This window comes from Streptopelia decaocto, assembly GCF_964273445.1.
Source record: "Streptopelia decaocto genome assembly, chromosome: 4".
Classification (NCBI taxonomy): domain Eukaryota; kingdom Metazoa; phylum Chordata; class Aves; order Columbiformes; family Columbidae; genus Streptopelia; species Streptopelia decaocto.
Genome location: NC_138658.1, coordinates 37008221 through 37029876, shown reverse-complemented (window position 1 = coordinate 37029876; position 21656 = coordinate 37008221). Strand labels below are relative to the sequence as shown.

Below are 21656 nucleotides of genomic sequence, written 5' to 3'. Positions count from 1 at the left end.
CTTAACCACTAGCCTACTAAATTGTGCTCTCATTTACTGGTCATTTGCTTCTATTTTCTGTATGTTGCGGCATGAACATGCCATCTTCACACTTGCAAATAACCCATTGTTTGGTGATATTGAACTGAGATCAGTTCAAGCAATAATGTACCATGCGTGTAGATCAATGCTGAGCATCTGCATGGAGATCAAATACTGCACCAAGTTTCTTATGCAGAGGCACACTGCCATTTCTCTTGGGATCACATAAAAAAATATTGAGTACCAATGGCAGACTAGAAAAGCTCCATATCTACTCAGTAAATTATGTAAAGTTACTGAAAACATTTTTCATTTTCAACAGTGCTTAAAAAGAGAGACTGACATGCTACGTTAAGCAATCTTGAGCCAGGTCATGCAGAGTCTGAATGGCATTTGGGCAGGGAGAGCTGATCTTGTCTACATTAGATCCAACATTAATTCAGGATACAAAAAAAAAAAAGTAAAATTATATAGAATTTATGAAACTATTAAATTTTCCATTGTTTATATTCATAATTGCTGAAGAAGTCTCAAACCCTTCTTATCTCATGCTCAGACCTTTCATCAGCCATAGCAAAAATGTACCATATCCCTGAACTCTGTTTGAAAGACTATAATTACAGGTTGAAAATTATATCTATATTTACAATATATGTGTTTATATCTATGTGCACCATAAAGCAAATAAATTTTAGATTAAAAAAAAATTCTTCATGTCATTACTGCTGAGGCATATTCAAATTAAACAAGTGAACTTAAAGTATGTTACTAAATTTATCTACAAACTTCAAACCAGTGTACTGTGCATGTATAAAAAACACACGTGAATTATTACTTTTCCTTGTTATACAACTGTTTACCACTGTTTAGCAATGTTATACACAGAGAGATGTACACTAAAGACACATAAGTATGACTCATCATGGCTTTTTTTCTTTCCTCTCTAAATATAGGTTTGGAAACTGAATTTAAGTAGGCTTTTTTTTTCTTTCTTTCTTCTCAAAACACAAGCCAAAAAACACAGTAGTTTCTTTCCAAATAGACATTCCTTTTTAACAGTAAGATTTAGCAAAGATTAAAAAGTTGTATTATTTAACATAATATTAAAGCATCCTTGCTGAACTGGATTATGTATTTTTTAAACTGTGATTATTGTCAATAAACATTCCAATTCGAATAGCATAGAAAAATCTTTAGTCTTGAAAATTTTTGCAGAAAGGAAGGTTTCATGGGGAGTAGAATTGGATTCTTGAGATTATTTTTCATAGAGGATTCTTAAATTAATTCACAGGTTTAGTGAGGATTCCCTTATATGTCATTGTCACTTATCCACTAGATGCTTTTCTGAGATCAGTGAAAAGGCTTTACCTCAAATGCTTGAAAGGTTAATCCTACATTGTAGTTTTCTGACACTGTTATTTTCCACACACATTCCTTCATTGGTCTGTAGTCATCAGGATAATTTGGAGACTGGATCTGGCCTTCATTTTTGTGGATTTCACCTCCACAAATAGCTGAAAAAAGCATAACATTCTTATTGTAAATGATGCCATTTTCTGTTCCCCATGCCCAAACCGACAATTTATACTCCATTTTTAAAAATTAATTATAAGATTATTCTAAAGAAGATTTTAGAAGTCTACCAAGGCCAAATTCTTGAAAATACAATACATTTAAACCACTATACGTATTTCAGTTAGCAAATATAATCCTGCATTTCCAATAGCTCTAAACATGCCTTCAGTTTTCAGGAAGACTTTGGAATCATGGATAATCTGAATCTATACATTTTACAGAGTATATACAAAAGGTCAAAATAATTACATTTTACTCTTTGTTCACACTTGAAATGTATTCATTGAAATATATTGATGAAATATAAACATTCTTCATTAATATTTACTAACCTCTGGAAAGACACAAATAAGATAGAAATCTCATTTTATAATGATCTTTACACTTTAACCTACAGTTTATTACTTCAAACTGACACTGAATTTGAAGAAACAGGTAATATAAATAAAAAAAATTTCATGAAAAGTAGATGCACTATTCAGGGTCCATACTGATAACCATAGAAAAGTCTGTGAATATCAACTAAATCACAAGTTTACTACCACACATTCAATATTTAATAAAACAGGTTCTATTTTAAACAGGTGAATGTTGAATTGCTAATAGACTCAGTGTGTGCGAGTGCCTCTATTAAGTAATCCCAGAGCATATGGAAAACCTAAATCAGATTTTTCTGAAGAATAAACAGAAAGTACTCAAAGAAAGCTTCCCACACACTAAGCACAATAACATTCACATTTAGTTAATTAAGTGACTGGTAAAAATGCTTATGATTATCAGCAGTGGTGTCTGTAGAAACAAGGTCATTTGAAATCTGATCACAGGAAGAGTTTCAAAATGTACTGTCTGCTAAGTTAACACCTACTATCTCTTTTAGCAATAAAACACCAATTTCATATAAGGTTATTTCTGATTTTTTTTTAATATCCAAAGGTATATGCTTAATATTTTTCCTCCATAATCAAGTTATTTTTAATGCTGTAAGAGGCTTACCTTCATAAACTGCTGCAAAACCTTTCCCAACCCAGTTGCTGCTGCTGCGGAACTCAATCCACATCCTGCTGTCGGAGGATGCGAGGACTTCTGGCAGTTTGTCACCACAAAACCTGCCTAAAAACATGCAACCAGTAACTGCATTTTCTGCCACTTCTGAAGACAAACACTGCAAACATTTATACAAGTGTTTAACATTATAAGCAGAAGTAGCATAACCAACTCAGTGGAACTATTCACACGCTTTTGATTAAACACATTTATTTCTACAGATCAGGACCCGATACACAAGGATTTTATTATAAAGCTTTCAGCACTTCTTTTCATTGCAGTCAGTTTCACAAGTCTAAGTAAAAAACTAGAGTAGAAAAATCATTGTTATAGATTGTTTCTATACATACAAAGCCACATATTTTGGAAGTGAAAAGTGAGTACTAACCTTAAGAGAGGAACATAATCTAGGTCACAATAATACCACACATTGTGTCTAAGGGCCAAAGAGATTTAAAAACTAGCATCCAAATGACCCTAGACTATATTATCCTCTTAAATTCAGCCTATGTAGGTGAAATTTCTGTTTATCTAGGTGACAGAGAAGACAACAGGAAGAAAGGCAATTACCATCTGGTCTTAATTGTTTTTTCATTTCTTTTTAAGGTTGAGAAAATAGGGACTATTGTTAGAAAGTTACCCTATGTATCTACTGCCCTCTTTCTTTCTTGCTGTTTTTAAATTCTGGTTCTTAAGATGCTAACAGTGTTAGTCTTCGTTCTAAAAACAACAACAAAGCTGACCCCAGAAGGTGGAGACATTCATGTTTCCTGTGGTGTGAAATCCCCAGTATCCATCACAGAAGATCACAGGGTGTCAAACTGGGCCTCTGGATTGGGCAGTGGAATTATGGGGCATGAAAACTCCCTGCCAGCCCTCTGAATTAGGAATGGCTGCAGCTTCCTGCACATTAGTGGCAACTTTAAGACTTAACTCATCATTACTTTGCACATCTTTTCTCTGCAAGAGCAGGGAAGGGCATGCAAAGAAATAATAGAAGTAATTTTCTATTCATAATTTTAAAAGTACAGGAACAGATCTGATAAGTACAACTCTACAATGGGTGCTGTCAGCCACAGTGCCGGTGCTCATCATGTGCTCTGTGGATTTTCCCACCACATGCTCTACAGATTTGTCTCTATACTATTTCCCCATTTCTGTGAACAAAACTATGATAACTTCGTATTTTAGCAACCATAAGCAAATGTTGCACATTTTATAGTTTTCACCTTTCCACATAGGAAGGTCCAATAAGGGAAGGCTTGAGGACTGAAGTCAAATAAACCATTTATTTGAAGCCATTTAGAGTTTTTCCCATCTCCAAGTTTTCATACATTCTAGACACCTAACACCCAACAGGTTTGTTGTGAGTACAACAGCAAGCAAGTCCACTGAACTGAGTGACTGTGGTAACTGGATAGTGCGGCATTCAACAGTTGCATACCAAGCAGAGGCGATTTTCTCCAGTAGCCATCTCTTACTTCAATATAGTCATACCAACAGAGACTGCTCTTGTAAAGGTCCATGGTGGTGAAGTTTAAAACAATCTGCAGAGGAGAACACCTAATTAAATCACTTGCGGTTAATAAAAGAAAATGATCTCAACAACATTTTGGAGAGCTGAAGCCATAGTGGTCACCCGTAATAGGATTCCAACTGCCTAGACACTTCATTAGCCTCTCCGCAACGATTTCTTATAGTAAGCAGAAGTTGTTTGGGAACATTAAAGGTTTTTTACTTAATCTTAAGTATTTGAGCAGATTCACGACAGACTACTCACATTTCATTCTTAAAGGGAGCTTTTCACTGAGAAAAAAAAGTTTGAGAATGCTAATAAGGTAAAATAATGTGCTAATATAATTTTAAGTATGTTATTTGATAATTCTCTTGCCAATTCTTCTTCCATTCCATTGTGTCTATAATCAGTACTGACAGCTGTAAAAAGGAAACTATCATTTTGTTTTGGTTATTGTTTCCTTCCACTACTGTTTTGATAATTTACTTTCAGACAAGTCAAATATTGACAAAAGTGGATCAGAATGCTGAAAGCAATACCACTAAAACAAATGGTACACAGTCCCTTAATGACTCTTGATGAAATTGAAATAAAGCTTTTTATATAGAAATCTGAGAACTTTTGAACTTGGACTCTTACTGATCACATCTGTAAACAGGCATATTTTCAACACATAATATCAGGCCTACCCTAGGCCACCACATTAACCCACTTTGGTTTAGAAATACTAATACTAAACTGCTATAAACTTACACTTTTAACAAAGGAGTAGGATTCGTCCTGGACCACAGGATGACAAAACAGCTACAATTTGGGCCCTGACTGACTGGGACAGTCTTAGCAACACGGCCTGCAATTTCAGGGATTAGTCCAAACAAGAAGATTAAAAATCATTCATATTTTGTATTATCAAATAATTTCCAAATCATACTCTTTCATTAGATTTAGGTGTATTTGGAAAAAGAATTGATCTTCTCCCAAATCAGTTCCTCAGTGGAAATTAATAAATGTTTCAACCTAACTAAAAATCTTTATTCATATATTAACATAGAAGTGGTTTTATTTTTAGCTGTGATCTTGGAAACTCACAACTGAAACCTGCTATTATAAAGCAAACATGAATCGCTGCACAGTAGCAAATACCTCACACTGCAAAAATATATCTCCATGGCAGCCTATGAAGCAGCTGTGAGTGTCAGTTGAAAGGAGAGGAATTTACCCTTAGTCCAGCTGCAAGAATGAAATATAACACCATAACTGAAACAACAGGCCCAGATAGTCAGACAAGATGGTTTACTTCTATCCCCTCTGAAGGTACCATGTGTGTCTCCAGCCACAACATAGCACAATATTAAACCAGAAAGGCAAAACTTTTTCCAACTGTTGAATTTTGAGAAGACAAAAACTATTAGCTATTGGATGAAGCTAATCTAAATATAATACAAAGGCAAATGGTTTGGGTGTGTTTGGGTTAATTGGTAGAGAGTCACAATAAGGCTCTTCTCCAAACAATGCAAACTGAAGACATTCTTTCATAGCAAAACACTATGTGTCTTAATATTAGGCTAGCAATGGTTTTGCTTTCACTTACTTTCCACAAAAAATAACTAAATACATCCATATGAGCAACAAAATTCTCAAAATCTCTTTTGTCTTAATAGAGATTGGGAAACCTTCTGATTTAATCTTAAATGTTGTATCTTCTCTTAACCCTTAGTGCTGACACTACTGACTGATTGGAAGATCAAGCTCACAAGTGATTCTATTAGCTTCGCCTTTACTGCCATGATGCTGCAGGAAACAGAAAAAATCTGTAAGGCTACACATAAAAAACAACAGCCAGGAGTCCTGTACAGTGAAGCACATTTTGCTGGCAGCCACAGCCTTGTGGAATGAAGGTATGGGACATGAAGCATGCCAAGGACCATCAGGACAACACTGACGAAATGCACACCGGTTCTGATGGTTGAGTATAACCAAACATACACATCCACAAGCTGCTATCACATCCACAAAGCCTGCAAAAGGGTTTCTTAAACAGCAGTCTGCCCCTAGCACTGTGTTCTCCATGGGAACTCCCCGCAAGCAGCTTTCGTACAATTTTAGCGTAGCAGAGGCAACAAATATAGTCTGCCCTCTCTCTTTTGGCCCCTTCCTTCTGTCATTTTAGAGCCACAATGGGAGACAATAATTTAGTCTCAGATCTGTATGTAAAGAACGCCTGCTTCAACATTAGTTTGATGCTTTGGAAATACAACCCTTTTCTCCTGAGTTTCTCAGACCATAGGTAGGTATCTCTGTACCCAGCCATACTACTTGAAAACCCTACAGCCCTCAGCAGTCTCCTTGTCCTTTTCCACCCATGCTTACTTCACCCCAGTTGTGCAGAGGTTCACAAGAAGGAGCTTTTTTCTGTCCCCAGATGAGATGCAGATAGCTGGGTTAAGGTCAGGCTACCTTCCACAGCTGCTTAAACTAACCCAGCTGGCTCTGTTGGAAGCAAGTTATGGAAGCCACATCCTATACCTCCTCCATTGGCTCAGCTGTGTAGAACCTGGAGGTCTCTCACCAGTATAGCTGCAAGTTTTCCATTTTCCGTGACACAGCTGAAACATCAGATTTCTTTCTTTTCCCTTTGGAAATTTGCCTTTTTCCAAACCTCAGTTGCCAGAATAGAGTTGGGAAAAGGATTATTTTACTTAAATGTGATCATGTCATTGTCTCAAAGTGCTGCTATCTGAATGGAAACCATTAAATTTTAATGACTGTCCTAAATGGTCCCCTCCTTTGAAACTATATTAAATAACCTTCACAGCCCTTTCTCACTTTGACATAACAAGGTATTCCATGATACAGCAATTCCTTAACATAGACCAGAATTCGTTAGCTGTACATAGGCAGAACCCTCAATCTGTCACAGCAGGATTTCTGGTCAGGAACCAAACAAGTACAAATATATTTAAGATTCTGATTTCCAGTTCTGCAAGGTATTAAACGGAGCTACAGACAAGGCAGAGCTTGTTCAAGGGGACAGGATGTCTGAGTCTTCATAAGAAAAACAATCAATGGGTGTATGCCAGCACAATTAAGGAATTATTGATTACACAGTAGATTCAACTGTGATACTGCAGCTTCAGAGAGAATATATCATACCTCCTGCTACCTGGGATAAGAAAGCACAAAATATACAGCAAACACCATATAGAACTAACTAAGTTTTCTGTAAGTAGCATTTTTCCTGTATCAACCAAGGATTTATCTGTCCTATTTTATCATTCAGGCTAAATAAAACATTAAGGAAAACTGGAAAGTAATGTAACCTATTGAAAAAGGCAGATTCGAAAAAAAAAACACTGGCATAGTTGCAGCTCCCTAAGCCAACAAAATTTCTACACACCAGAAGGCAGGATTCACCCTGGCAGAGGGCATACGGTATTACTAACACCATCCTCCTCTAGAGATTTTACTGTGTATAGATATACTGTGTGTAGATGTTTACCATAGAGTCTTAAATCTTGAGAGAAAACAAAAGATTAATGAACCACCCTTTTTTTTAATAATAGCGTTGCACACATTTTAAGTTTGGCTGGCAATTTACAATGTCTACCAATAAAAGGAATGCTGCAGCTAGTGCATACCACTGAAGTCCTGTCCTTCATTGAGTTTTCTGCTATCAAAGATCAGAAGTGTCTGTATTTGCAGAAGGCAGCATGGATAGAACAGAAGTCCTCTAAACTATGCTCAAACAGTGCAATGTTAAATATCAATAAATAAGAGATGAGAACTAGACAATCTGGACCGATGCTTTTTCAGTTTATTTTTAGGTGACTGAAGTGCTCACTGATGTTTCAGAACATGATGTGATGTACTCAGATACTCTAACCTCCGCACAACATTTCTGAGATCTATCAGGGTCAAAGCAGCAAACAAAACAATAAAAAATTAGATATGTTTTTATTTTTCCTTCATGACATGAATATGTTATCATCTTTTATTAAGAAAATTTGGGATTGAGCATAATATGTCCAATGTACCTTAATATATTCATTAGTTAAGATTTAAACCTCATTTCTGCTATCTGCTATTCACATTAAGTACTTGCTGCAAATAGGGTCCTTCCCCTCAAGACAGACAACATCCTATGGGAACAGCACTGACAAAACAGATTTTTTGACATTAGCACAAATACAATTTATGTAATTCTTACCGAAGTATATGGAGACTATGAGAACTGGAGGTTAGAACAGTGTCTTATAGACATGACTTGGCACATCAAATTTCAATTAGAAAATTGTGTTTAGTCTTTTGCCCCACTTGGGATGGGAGGCAGGATGAGAAGGGAACTGGTTACAATCTCAAGACATAATAGTCTTACAAATATACTACAATTACACTAACAGCCAGAGATAAACTTACACAAAGTTGGAATATGCTATGAATACCTAAGCCCAACCATTTTCCAACTCACATATTGTTTTTAAAAGCCAATAATAATTGTAGTTGAACACTACATTTTTAATTTTTTTAACTAAGGAATGGTTAAAAAAATGGCTGGGGCCTAAGACATTTTTGTTGTTTTCACAGTAGTGTCTAAGAAGCAACACAAATAATGGAGATATTACCTATCTAGATTAATTTGCATCTTTTGTGCAAACCTTCTCTTATTCATCTGTTTTCATTTGTTTTTCCCTGCCAACCTGCGGAGCCACCCACACCCTCCCAGCACAGAATGTGTTTATTTTTCCTCCTGTCTCTGGCTTTTGCCCAGAGAAGGGCAAACGCTTTCCAAGTGACTTTGCTTTCCTCTCCCACAGTAGCATATGCTCTTAGAGCTCCTCAGGATCTATTAGCACATCAAGAATATCTACCAGGACCCTGACCTGAAAGAAACATAGAACAAGATAATCCAATCAGGAGAAAACTATGTCCAGAATGGACTGGGAGACAAATGACAAAACTGACTGAAATATCTGGAGGAAAATGCTGGGTTTTCCTCTTTGGACTGTGTAGTACTGAGGCTGGTGCTGGGTTCCATATTTCTGTCCTTATGTTGTATTTGCTTAATACTGGCCACCACTTGTAAAAAAACTCTTTTTTTTTGTCCTGTATGTTTTGTCTCAGATGAAACTTCCCATCACTCCTTCTACCCTTGTTTATTTTGAGGTAGGCTAATATTTGAGCCAATAATTCAAAACAAGATTCAGCTAGCACATTTTGAAAATGTACACAAGAAGAACTGGTTTTGCCTTCACTAGGATGGCACACTTCTCTCCCCGAACCTTCTCACCAAGCCAATATTTTTCTTTCCACTTTTTCCCCTAAAATTGATGCCCAGAAAGTAAAAGTAGATGCACTGGAATGATACCAAGGAATACCTAAAATGACATTTTCTTTACCCTGTTACATTACTGTTTCACTTAAGAAAGAAAAAAACCTCACTCAGCATACTAAGAGCTTCCTTAGGCAGTGCCTGGCTGTCAGCTTCCCACAGCTCAGTCAGCTCACCTGAGCCCGTGCTGGAGAAAACACCCTCCAGGAGCCCGCACTCTCTCTTCCACCCTGCTACCAACTGAATTAGAAGCCAGTTTTGAAGAGATTTCATGATGCAAACATGTAGCAGATTGAAATAATTACTTCATTTCACACAAAGACCCACTGAATGGATGTGGTTTTAATGCCACAGACCAAAGTGAAGTAAATGGCACATACTTCATGGTCTAATTTAAGAGACTTTTCTATGGCATACCACCATTTTCAATTACTGTGGAAGCTTTAAACTTAAATGAAGAGTTAAAGAAACACAATGCTTTACTTTAAAAATTGTACATGAGTTTATCTGAGGGAAGGTCAAAGTACCTTCTCCCCAGGGGTCACGGAGATCCTCCATATGCAGTGTGTATAGGAAGGATAACCATTTGGAAATCCTGGAGAGGAAAAGTTGCCGGTAGATTCCTGCAGTGTTTCTCCACAGGCTGAAAGAAATAAAATAGAGTAAAAAATATAAAATTGAATGCACCTAAGAGAAAAATGCATCTTTCCAATATCTACTCAGAATACATTTAACTCACTGCAGATGCAGAAGGGAAAACAGACTAGTTATTTTATGATTTATTCAAAACCATGATTTTAAGCCAGTCTGAGATTCATTCCATTTTGCACAGGAAGTTTTTATTCCATTAACTTTTTCAATTGTGTACTGTCTGCTCACATAACCCAAATTACATCCGTCTTAAAAATGTCTTTGCTGTCAATCAACTGCAACATTAAACATATAACTTTGGTGGGGAAAAAAAAAAAAAAAAAAAGCCACACTCTCAGACACATCCTTTGAGAACTAAAAAGTTAAACAAAAGCTGGCACGGCATGATTAGCACCATGCTGGAATTTCATCAGTGGTTTAATTTAATTTAGTACTTTGCCCACGAGAGACTGATCTGACCTAAAGTCACTCATTTACATTGCTATAGAAAACTAAATTCTACATTCAACAAAATCTCTTGTAACAGTGATTTGTAGACACGAGTAATAATGCAAAGCAAATGTAAAGTCCTAAAATATCAAAGGCTTTTATTTTCTTTATTATTGATGATCTCAGCACCCATATCTGACCTGCCAATCATGCTACTAGCTGCTGGCAGACTGATTAATAATTCCTTTTCACACTAAAATATAACATTGGAAGCTCCTGACATTCTGCACCACTAAAACTGATTCTGGTTGGGTGTCATACCTCAGTCATCTTGTTTGACCTTAATCAAGTTATTTCACCCATCGATTTTGCAGGTGTGATACATGAGATGTGAATTTGAGAATATTATCCCATGACTGACAGTGTAATCAGATCTGCAGTGCTTTCAAATTACAGTGCTACCACTGCCAGCAGGTGAACTACTGTATCATCAAAACCTCAATGAATTATAAATGAACTGGAAAATCTTTAAATAGAAGGGGACAAAGGAACAGATTGTTTATGACAAAGTCAGACAACACAGCTGTAAAGCCTGTCTTGTTAAAATGCATATAAAATGTAAACTGACAACTACACTGTAATATCAGGCATAAGCTACATTCAAGGCATTAAGTATGCTCTCTGACACTGAAATGGTTCTTGTGGTGAGGAGAGAAAAGAAAGATTGGTGCAGCTTCCCCCCACCAAAAAAAAAAAAATAATGACTAAAGTCACCTTCACCATGTCCTTTAGGAAGAAAAAGAAAAAAAAAAAATCCTCTCCTCATCAAAAAAAAAAAAAAAAAAAAGTGGTTTTATCTTTAAAAAATTGCAGGCAGCCACAGTAAATGACACATGCACAAAAGGTATTCAGTGCTAAATAATTGTTTCTGTAAAAATCGCTTTCAGTGAAAAGGCTATGCCCGTAATTAACCACAATTTATTTTTAACTCAGCACTGAATGCTAACTTAAATAAATTGCAGAGTACTGCACTGGGTTCCCCTAGCGCTAGTGAGCTGTATCGTATCTTACAGTGCATATGTAAAGAACCTAAGATAAGGCCAGGAGTAAAACTGTAAACTTGCACAGGAGTAAAGGAAAGCTGAGCCCAAAGAGATGTCCTGTACAGCAGATGCACACAGACTCTGGGAGATCCGTGAGGATCCAAGTATTTGCTCACCACTTTTAGAGCCCTCTTTTGTTCTTCCCCTCATGCATGGCTTCATTGGGACTAAACTAAATCAGTGTACTCTTATGAGGCATACAACCATATTTCAAGCTTTAGTGCATCTTCTGTTTGTTCTAGCTATAACTATTTCAACAGCACTACCACTACTAAGCAAGCTTAGAGATGATGACGTGATGAGAGATGGAGAATGCCTTTGTCCAACCTTTTCTACTCACATTGTATTTTTTTCAATTAACTTTGACTCACAAAAATTGATTATGAAGTCATGCAATACACATGCTCACATAATATGACGTATGTAAGCAAATAAAATGCTATAAAGCATGTAGAACACATGAGATATCAGTTCAAATGCAGCCCTGCAATTAGTAAAAGGAGAGGAGGAAGATCCTGGCATTACTGCCCCTTACTGTGTTAAGTCCCTAAATTAGCCCATTATAAAAGTAAACACCAATGAATTAAGCATAAGAGCTTTACATTTTTGAAAACATTTTTGAATTTTTCTCTCTCATACAGAGTGTAGGATTATTTTCTTCAGAGTATTAATAACACTCCATGCTCTATAGTCAGAACTTGTATGCAGCCATAAAAGTGTGAATTTTAAGTTGCAAAAAGCTGCCACGGAACATGTTATTTTTCTAGGACTTACAGAATAAGGCTATATAGGGTAAAGCTGGTAAATCCAACAATTTAACTTATATCTATATTAAATGCCTGAGAGCTCTCTAACAAATCAAAATTTTCATAAATATTTCTGAACTCAAGGGATACATAAAAAATGTAATTGGATAACTTCTAATAAGAATTAACATAACTAGAATTTATGAAATATGTTTGGGCTTTATGTATTTCACCATATTTACAATTTAATTTAAAATTCCTGTTTACTCAAGGGAAATGTAACAAGAAGAGCTTAGATCAATCGATAGTTGAATTAATTTTCTATGGGATGAAATCCAAGCTGGCTTCCAGAGCTGTTGTAGACAGGGTGATATTTTGGCATTTCTTGTTTAAAAGCATATTCCTCTGCAATGGGTGAATATTAGTTGAAACAATTAAAACTCCATCACTAGAGAATTTAAGGGTTTTCTCTATAATTGAACTGTGACAACTGCATTATTTGTGATTAGGCTTATAAAATGTCATATTATAAACATTTTAGCTTGTGACAGTCACAGAATGTTACAGAATCACAGAATGTTAGGGATTGGAAGGGACCTCGAAAGATCATCTTGTCCATTAGTAATAGGCTCCACTTTGATAAAGAAATGTAAAAGTAAAATTATAGTATGGGATATGCATTTAAATTTTCTAAGAATTAATCTTACTGTATTTCATGTCAGAAGAAATTAATTAAACTTCTGTCTTATACGCCTCTACTTTATAAAGCATTTGTACATTTATATTCCATTTTTAATTATTAACATTGCCAATGTTTTTTCTGATGTTTTCCCTTCCCCTCTCCCAAATGTCATGCCTTATTGCAGTTTTACTAGGCTAGACTACTTGCAGAAATGTCACTTTAGCTCTACCCACCACACCGTCCAATGAAAACCCAATCTCCTGTCTGGTTTACATCTTGAGATGGTTAGACTTCTGATAAGACTTTCTGTGCTTCTCCTTGTGAAGATTAGCAATTGTTGCAAACAGCAGGTACGTTATATGCTTATACAAAGCGATTTCTACCAGTGAGCCTTGTGGCAGTGTTCGATTACACAGCCTATGTAGAACACCTCTCTGGGCTGGCCTACACACACAGTCAGGTTCAATTAAGGATTATAGTGAAACCTGCAAATGATGAAGCCCAGATTTTCCAGGACACTTAGGAAACCAACTCTCTTTCCTTTGACCATAGCACAAGCAAGTACATACTGTCATATACAGCTAATTTAAGCTTACCCTTTTCCAAAGAGAGTTCTTTAATACTTTTTACTTGGACCCAAGTCTGTACAACTATTCATATATGGCTTATAAAACTGCCACAGAGCTCAAAAAATATTTTCCCCTTTATAGTTATAGGGAGATGATCTTAATGTAGAAAATTTAATCCCCCATAAGTAGTGAATAAGGGCTGACGTTTGAAGGTGAACACTCATTTCCAATAAAATAGAGATTGCAGCAAGTTAAGCCTGAGGAACAGTGAGAACAGCACAAAACTCAAGCCAGGCTAGGTATCCTTCATCTGCTCTCTTCCCCATTGTCACAGACCTTGGCAATTTATAAATTTGCTGAACTTCTTCCATCTACCTTCACTTTCTCTGAACAGTCTTCTTCTGCCGGCCTGAGCCTTCTTTCCCATCCGTTATTCAGTTCCACTCTACTCACTTATTCCTTGTCCTCTCTTTCTACCTAAGAGTATTCTTCTCCATCACTTCCCTTTCTTATTCTCTTTCTCCTATAAAACTACAAAGGAATTTTAAATCAACTACAATTCCCAGGTAAAACTATAAAGATAGACCTGCGTTGAAATTTCAGTAACTATACCAGGAGAAAACATATTCTATTACTAGATTAGACAGTCTGAAAACCATTGAAATACATCCAGCCTTGAAGTTCAAGATCTGTTCTCAAATGCCAAGACACTCAAAGTTCAGAATAAGAGTGGCAGAGGAAGGACCCTCAACCTAGTTGCTTGTTTTCTCCTTTTTTTTTTTTTTAAATTTACTCCATTGTGTAACAATGTAACTCAGGATTGAAATGTAACAGATCCCTATCAGCAACTATGTTTTCCTTTGACAAAATTCCTAAGAAAAAGTTAAACCAAAATTGTTTCTGCTCGGTTGTTGAGTCCCAGCACTTAGCTGATGAAAGTCAGGTTATCAAATTTCATGCCTTGACTTCACCAAGATCAAAACTGGTTCTCAGTCACTAAGCCCTTCCTTGAATAATGATCCTGAATATCCTCACAAGCTAAAACAACCCAGGAGCTGCTCCTCAGCTGCCTTACTGCTGTATTGTCCTGCACTCCCAAGCTCAGCTTCATTTTCACAGGCCCCAGAAAATGCAGCCAGCTTCTTGGAGCACAAGCTGCTTGCGGGAATAACTAGAAGTCCAAAGGAAACATGCACAACACCACAGAATACTTTATCAAAGATGTGCAGTTCTCTGGAAAATATTGATTTAAGTTATTGTTTTCTGTATTTTTTTGTATTACATTTAAGCAGCACAAATAAACACATGAAACAATGCAGACATTAATGTTTAAAATATTCACTGCTGTTTTATCATAAGCAGACACCATGATTAGCATCTTTTGTCCAAAATAGGAAATATAGCATACCCTTCAAAACAACACAGTGTCAGATTATTTCATTGCTGTAACACTACAATGATTATGTGATTCTTTTCACAAATCCAAAAGCCTAAGGTCTGAATTTGCAGTGTCACTATTTGCTGGAAAATCATAAGTACCATGCAATTTTAAGAGAGTTGCTTTCTTTATTAGATGTTGAAGTTCACATTGTGTTATTCAGTTATTCAGCTTCTATTAAAAATCTTAACTGAAAAAAATAGCATATAAAATAGTATGCTAGTTAAAATTTGTAGCAAAACCTTCTGCCTTTTTCTCTCTCTCAAAATGCTATTTTATGGACTGGCTTATGTAAGTAAGGGTAGAAAACAAACATCTTCTGTCTCAAAGTCTGCCAAAGCAAAGTGCCAGAAAAGGAGCCCAGTCCTGCAACCACCATTCATTTTTATTATCCTGCTAACCTGTGTTCACCAGTGCTGCAAAAAATAGCTTACTTTTAAAGTGCATACTCCCGCTGAACAAACATGGGATTACAGTACTGTGAAACTAACTTTCAACAAGACTTTCAAGACTTTGAAAGAAATCATAACTCATCATCACACATTTTCATGAACTATATAAAAAGGACATTTCCTCTAAACAACTATTTGAACATTAGCTCAAAAATCACATTGCATCTTTTTCAGTTCACTGAAAGTGCATGTTAGAGTATTATAGATACAGTAAAAAGCTTATGTTTTTTTAAGTCAATGTTATAAGATACTAGCTACTTTCATGGTGGTTTTGATTCTATAGATTATTTTTGTCTCCAAAATTCATCTTTTATGAAAATATAAATGTATTCTATGTTTATTAAATTGTTGCTCTCTGTGTACTCTTATTAGAAATACTGCTGCCAAGAAGAATGTCATTGTTCCAGTACTTTCTGTACCAAAAGAAAATAGCAAAAATTATTCCAAAAAGACTAGTTGTTAAAGAAAATGTGTTAAAGTGGTTTCTCCTCTGGTAGGCCCAGAAGCACTGTGCATGGTTTTGGTATATAGAACATTATGATTCACTGTACTTACAGCACAAAGGGGAAGCATATATCAGCTGTACAGTGTACATAAAACGCACATCAGATGCCCCAGATCTTCAGTAGATCCCACTGCTGCTGATACAAATTTGAAGCAGCTCCATCATTTCAGTCCTGATCCCTCTTTTTAGTCCCTCTGTATTGATTAGGTGGTAAAAAGTAGCTATATATCTGACTTAAAATAGTTACTAAGATTTCATCAATTCCCATGAGGAGCAAGAGGGCTGTAAAACCTATGTGGCACAGAGTTGGTACTTCTCACCTCACACAAGGACCATGCTGGCAAATTCTTGCTGAGAGATGTCACTTATGACCTGCTTCAGTTGACATCAAAAGCTAAAACTGGCATTAGCCATAACTACAGCAAGGAAAGTAAACTCTTTTGCTTTCGGATTTCCACCATACTGCCAGCACCGAGTGAAGAAATAGCAACAGAGAACAAGAACCACAGGGTTGACTCTGGGTTACTCCAGACTTGCCACTTATGTCTCTGAGACAGACAGCAACTCTACCCCAACATTATTTTGAGATAAAACATTAATATGCATTGAAATTATAGGATGCTAGAATTAGGCAGAAGATATTCAAATACTAAATGTATCTGTTAAAACCATAGAAACTTTGTAATAATTTCTAACCAGTTCCTCCATAAAAGTTTACAACTTAGTTGTCCTGGCTTGTTATTTGTCAAATTTTCCAAAAATGTAATGTTTTCAGAGTTGATTGCAATAATTCAATGTGCTCCTTGTGCACTCTGCTTGAATTCAAATAAAAAAGGTCTTCTTTCATTAAGTTTATCTGTCCTTAAGTCCTTTGCATTCCAGAGAGCTTACCTACAAGGTTTTTATATTATTTAATTCTTGAACTGCCTACATCAGTTGCCAACATGGAAACAGACTGCTGAGCAGCTGACTCAAAAAATTTATCATCCCTCTTGAACAACGAGTCAAACAGTTGCCAGTATGTGTTTTTTGTTTGTGGTGAAATACCTGGACATCTATACAGCTTTCTTGCCTGTGCAATATCTCCTTTACTTAGACGAGTACGCTGGCCAATGGCAGGTCGTATACCATTATCATCACGGGAAGGGAGAATGGTATCCAGAAACATGCCCCTAAAAAAAATAAAAATAAAAATAGACCCCAAAAACCCTATCAGGTTTCTGCCATAAAACTGTCTGAGTTTTATGAATGCCAACTGTTATTTTGTAAGTATAGAATTTACATTTGGCATCATAAATAAGAGAGTAAAATGTAGAACTTCAAATACAGAAAACATGTCATATACAAAGTTATCAAAAATAATCAATTAACATATCAGCTTTTTATTTCTGTTAGACAGCAGTAGGTAAACCCTCTTATTACTACTAAAACTACACAGAAAAAGGCACTGCTGTTAAGCTCTCATTAGACTGAAAAAAAAATATATATATATATATATCAAAGATTATATAAAATATATAAATGAGGCCTCATCACCAAATTCTTAACCACAAAGTTCTTATTTCTAACAAAGTTTTTAAGGGAAGTCTTAAAGTCTAACTTAAATGTGTGGGAGCAGATAAAGTCAGGAACTCTTGCCAATCATTCTGTCAGGCATTATAACAGATCTAGCCCTACTCTAGCTGCTGCTGCTGCTTTTGAAACAGAAATGCTTACTTGCAACCCTCTGCTTGTTTACAGTAAAACATATCGACTTACCACATGTGACTTTAATAACATATGCCCTAAATGACTAGATGTTCCAAATGTGCAGTTTTATTCAAAATTTCCCAAATTTTCAACATGATGCAAAATATATTATCATGTTATAGTATTTGAAAATACCTTAAATCCCATAAAATAACATTTAACAGATGAAAATCTTTCTCTCTTTTTTTTTCTTTTTAACTCTATCGTATAGTGGTAGGGCTTTTATTGAAAAGTAAAATGGGCATTTTCAGGCATAATGTAGGTCCAAAACCAGATGAACAGTGAAGATCTTTGTAGTTAGGAATACTGCTTATAAATACAGATTTTTTTTAATTTAAATTTATAATAAATGAAAAATTGTTAGTATTGCAGGTTCATACTACTCTCTTTACCCAGTCAGATTTCTTGTGGCATCACTAGAAACTTTGCAAAAAGGATGTTACCCTAATCTAAACAGTGAAATAAGCTTCTTATGGTGTTATTCAGTTTCTAGAAATAAGGTAGATCATTATTTTAAAAAGTGTTTGTATCTATAAATTATAATTTTAGTTTCCACTGATTTTTAGTACAACCTGAAACTGGTGCTATTCATATTTTTAAAAATGTGAAAACAATCTTTTCTTAAATGCCTTAGCATTTTAATATGGGAACAACTGGTAACAGTTTTAATACAGCATGAACAACATCCTTGTGTGACTAGAACCTTATGACATTTTGTGATTTATACTACTTATCCAGGTGAGTAAAGTCTAACAACAAACAGCTGGCAATATGCCACACTAACCACGACTCATACTTTCAAGATAAATCAGTACAAATCAATACATGACTTCAAGGGTTTCCTGGTTGTTTTTAAGTAGTATGGAGTAACAACCTCTTGTACCTTGGGGCAGGGCATGTCTACTCATGGCACTATCAGTTTTTGCCAGCTTGGAAAGTGGTGAGATCAGGGCCCTTGAATCAAATTATCTTGATGTTGTCATCGCCCTAGGACTCAAGGGGGTTCCAGCTTGTTAAACTACTCCATTTTATATAGGTTCTTATAATCTCTTCCTTAAGGTAATGGTATCTGTAACTGGATTAAGTGGTGTGACTCACATCTGCCTCATGTGGCTCATACCCATGCCCTATCAGGGGTGAATTATGTGTATGCCGAATATGTTCCTTGGTAGGATTTTTTTTTTTTTTAATAATATAATTTATGTTGAGGAGAAAAGGCTTAAGAAATTGGCAAAGGCTGGTGATGTTTCTGGTGTTCTTCAGCCTATTTCAAAAACTTAGATTGTCTAGTGTTTTTGCCTTAAAATGCATGAATTGGATTTAAAAAAAAAAAAAAAAAAAAAAAAAGTGTATAACTTTTTAAACTAGCACTTTTTGTTGCCTTTTTTTTTTTTTTTTTTTTTAATCTTTCTTTTAATTTACATTACTCTGGTATTGTTAGAGAGTAATTAGTTGAACTGCATCTTGGTATGAAATGTAACAGGAGACCGGGGACTCCTTCTTCACTTATTCTCCAGAGTGGGACTAACCCATGGGAACAGCTCTTTGTCCAGCTCCCCACAACCATGCAGAGTTTCAGAGTGAGCCCCACATGAGTTGTTATGGAGTTTGGAATGGATCAGCCTACAACAGGCCAGAGCAAAACCAACAGAAATTTTTGTTATATGGTTTTGATGACAGTAATGATCTGTACAAACAATACTGTTATAAATGGACAACTGCAGTCCTTAGCAAAGCCTGCAGCTTGTATGGTAGATGTCTTAACACCATAACATGTTCTACCTACATAATCCATAGTTACTCAGACATTATGCATCAAAGAAGATTTCTCTTTTAGAGAACAGATCATGTTACATGTAAAATTCCTGACCATTTCACTCATCTGGTTTTTGTAAATTCGGATTTTTGTGGAGAGAAAAAGAAAATGAATACTATGTGAAATGATATTTCTAGATATTTCTATCTTGTTTTACGATCTAAAGAACCGAAGCAAGATCAAAGGCTGCTTTGAAACTGAACAGAAACAAAATGTGTTTAAAAAATAATTTAATTATTCAGACTTTAACAAGCTGCATTTTGACTGCTATAATACTCTATCGCAAGGGATATTTTAAGTGATTTTGGAGTACTTAAAAAAGCATAATTCTTAGCATTCACAGTGAGGAATAGAATTAAAAGTCAAAAGGTATAACCTGAGACTCCAACCTTGAGAAGGTGTTCCTGGCATAGTGCATAATGCTGTCAAAGTCATATGGTTCCCCAAGGGAGTTCACTTCTCCAGGCTCCATCTTCAAGAAGTTGTATTCCTGACCTACAAATTATTCATAATTAGAGTTTCTTTAATATCTTAAGAGAGTTGTGCAGAGAAAGGAAACATCAAAAATAAACAGATTTTTTTTTTTTCATTTCCAAAATACTTATCAGAATATCTCACCAGGCTGGATGTTTTCTCTAATGATGGTGACATGGTCATCACGGTCTGGTCGTGTATGTTCATGCCAAAAACCTATCACATGACCCAACTCATGGACAACTATACCAAATTTATCACAGTTCTTGCCTATAGATATAGCCTGAGGACCATTTCCCCTTCGACCCACGTAAGAACAGCACCTGTAATTAAAACAAACACACATGAAAGTTTTCATGCATATGTCTACAAACCATATATGAAATCCAATTAGGATATGAGAAAATATTACAAAAATCAGCACAACAATACACTATGCAATTTCTGTAGTCTCACAAATGCTAGATCTAGTGCAAGAACAACTTATTATTCAGAATACTTAATACAGGACACATGAATATTGTTGTTTTGTTTGTTTGTTTTTATTTTTCCCAAGGTCATCTTAAAAGATGCTAGCTATGATCAACAGAATCGCTGCTTGTGGGCTTGTATCTCAAAATTTCATGGAAATTTCTGTTCACCCAAAGAATCAATAAAGTTGACTGGAAGTACCATCTCACCTATGCATATCATTGCTTTCTTGCCTGTGCACGCTCAAGAGGCATGCAGAAGGAAGCAGAAAGAACAAGTAAAGACAAGGTTTCCTCTGTGCCATACTTCTGCTGCACATCTTGACAGCACTGACCAGACTCTTGGTCATTCAATTCTTACAAGTTTGCTTTATTTTTATCTGAAAAGTCACCCTACTTCATTGTTTCCATCTACAAAGTGTGCAGAACTTATGCAAGTGGAAGAGTAGCCCTTTAAAAGATTCACTTAGCATGCTGCTGAAAATACAGAAGGAAGATATCCTGAATGAGATGCGGAATCCTGTGATGCCACCATGCAATCCCCCCTCATTTTTTGTTTCTTTGGCTATGGGTAATACACAATGTCATTTGTGAAAGGTTGAATGCTCTGGATATTTGAGCTCTTTTTTTTTTTTTTTTCCTCACAGTCCAGTTTTCTTGCAATAGGAATCTTAGTACCAGAAAGTAATATTTTCACAAGAAAAAAATGCAACACAACCCCAAAAAAACCTGCTTCGCAACTGCTCTCAGGTTTCATTCCTGTTCCACTGCACTTCCATGATTCCAATGTAAACTTAAGGAACAGAGATACCCCTTTCAGCATTCATACTGTCAGCATTTATCCAAGATGTCTGCTTTTTGGTTTGAAAAACCGTCTGCTGAGCAAAAGGAGAGTAAAGCAATCCTACCAAAATGGAAGACAATTTCAGGTTTCATAAGCTGTTTCTCTGTCACCTCTGAATATCTTAAATATTTCAAGCCAGCATTATATTCCTTAATAAAAGCCTGATTTCCCATCTCCACTCTGTAAATTCTGCAGTCTGTCAGGTGGAACAGAATTGTACTGAGCAGATCACCTCTACCTCTA

At 35.9% G+C, this 21656-nt stretch overlaps 1 protein-coding gene across 1 annotated transcript in view; it reads right to left on the bottom strand.

Annotated features, from left to right (window-relative positions):
* Positions 1–21656, bottom strand: part of TLL1 (tolloid like 1) — a 133688-nt gene that overhangs the window by 34794 nt on the left and 77238 nt on the right. The window contains exons 6-12 of the mRNA XM_082050525.1: positions 20244–20422; positions 20015–20120; positions 17108–17232; positions 10013–10128; positions 4085–4187; positions 2590–2706; positions 1390–1535 (exon numbers count right to left, since the gene is read on the bottom strand). Coding sequence (XP_081906651.1) covers positions 1390–1535; positions 2590–2706; positions 4085–4187; positions 10013–10128; positions 17108–17232; positions 20015–20120; positions 20244–20422 — 892 coding nt within the window. The remainder of the gene's footprint in view (positions 1–1389; positions 1536–2589; positions 2707–4084; positions 4188–10012; positions 10129–17107; positions 17233–20014; positions 20121–20243; positions 20423–21656) is intronic.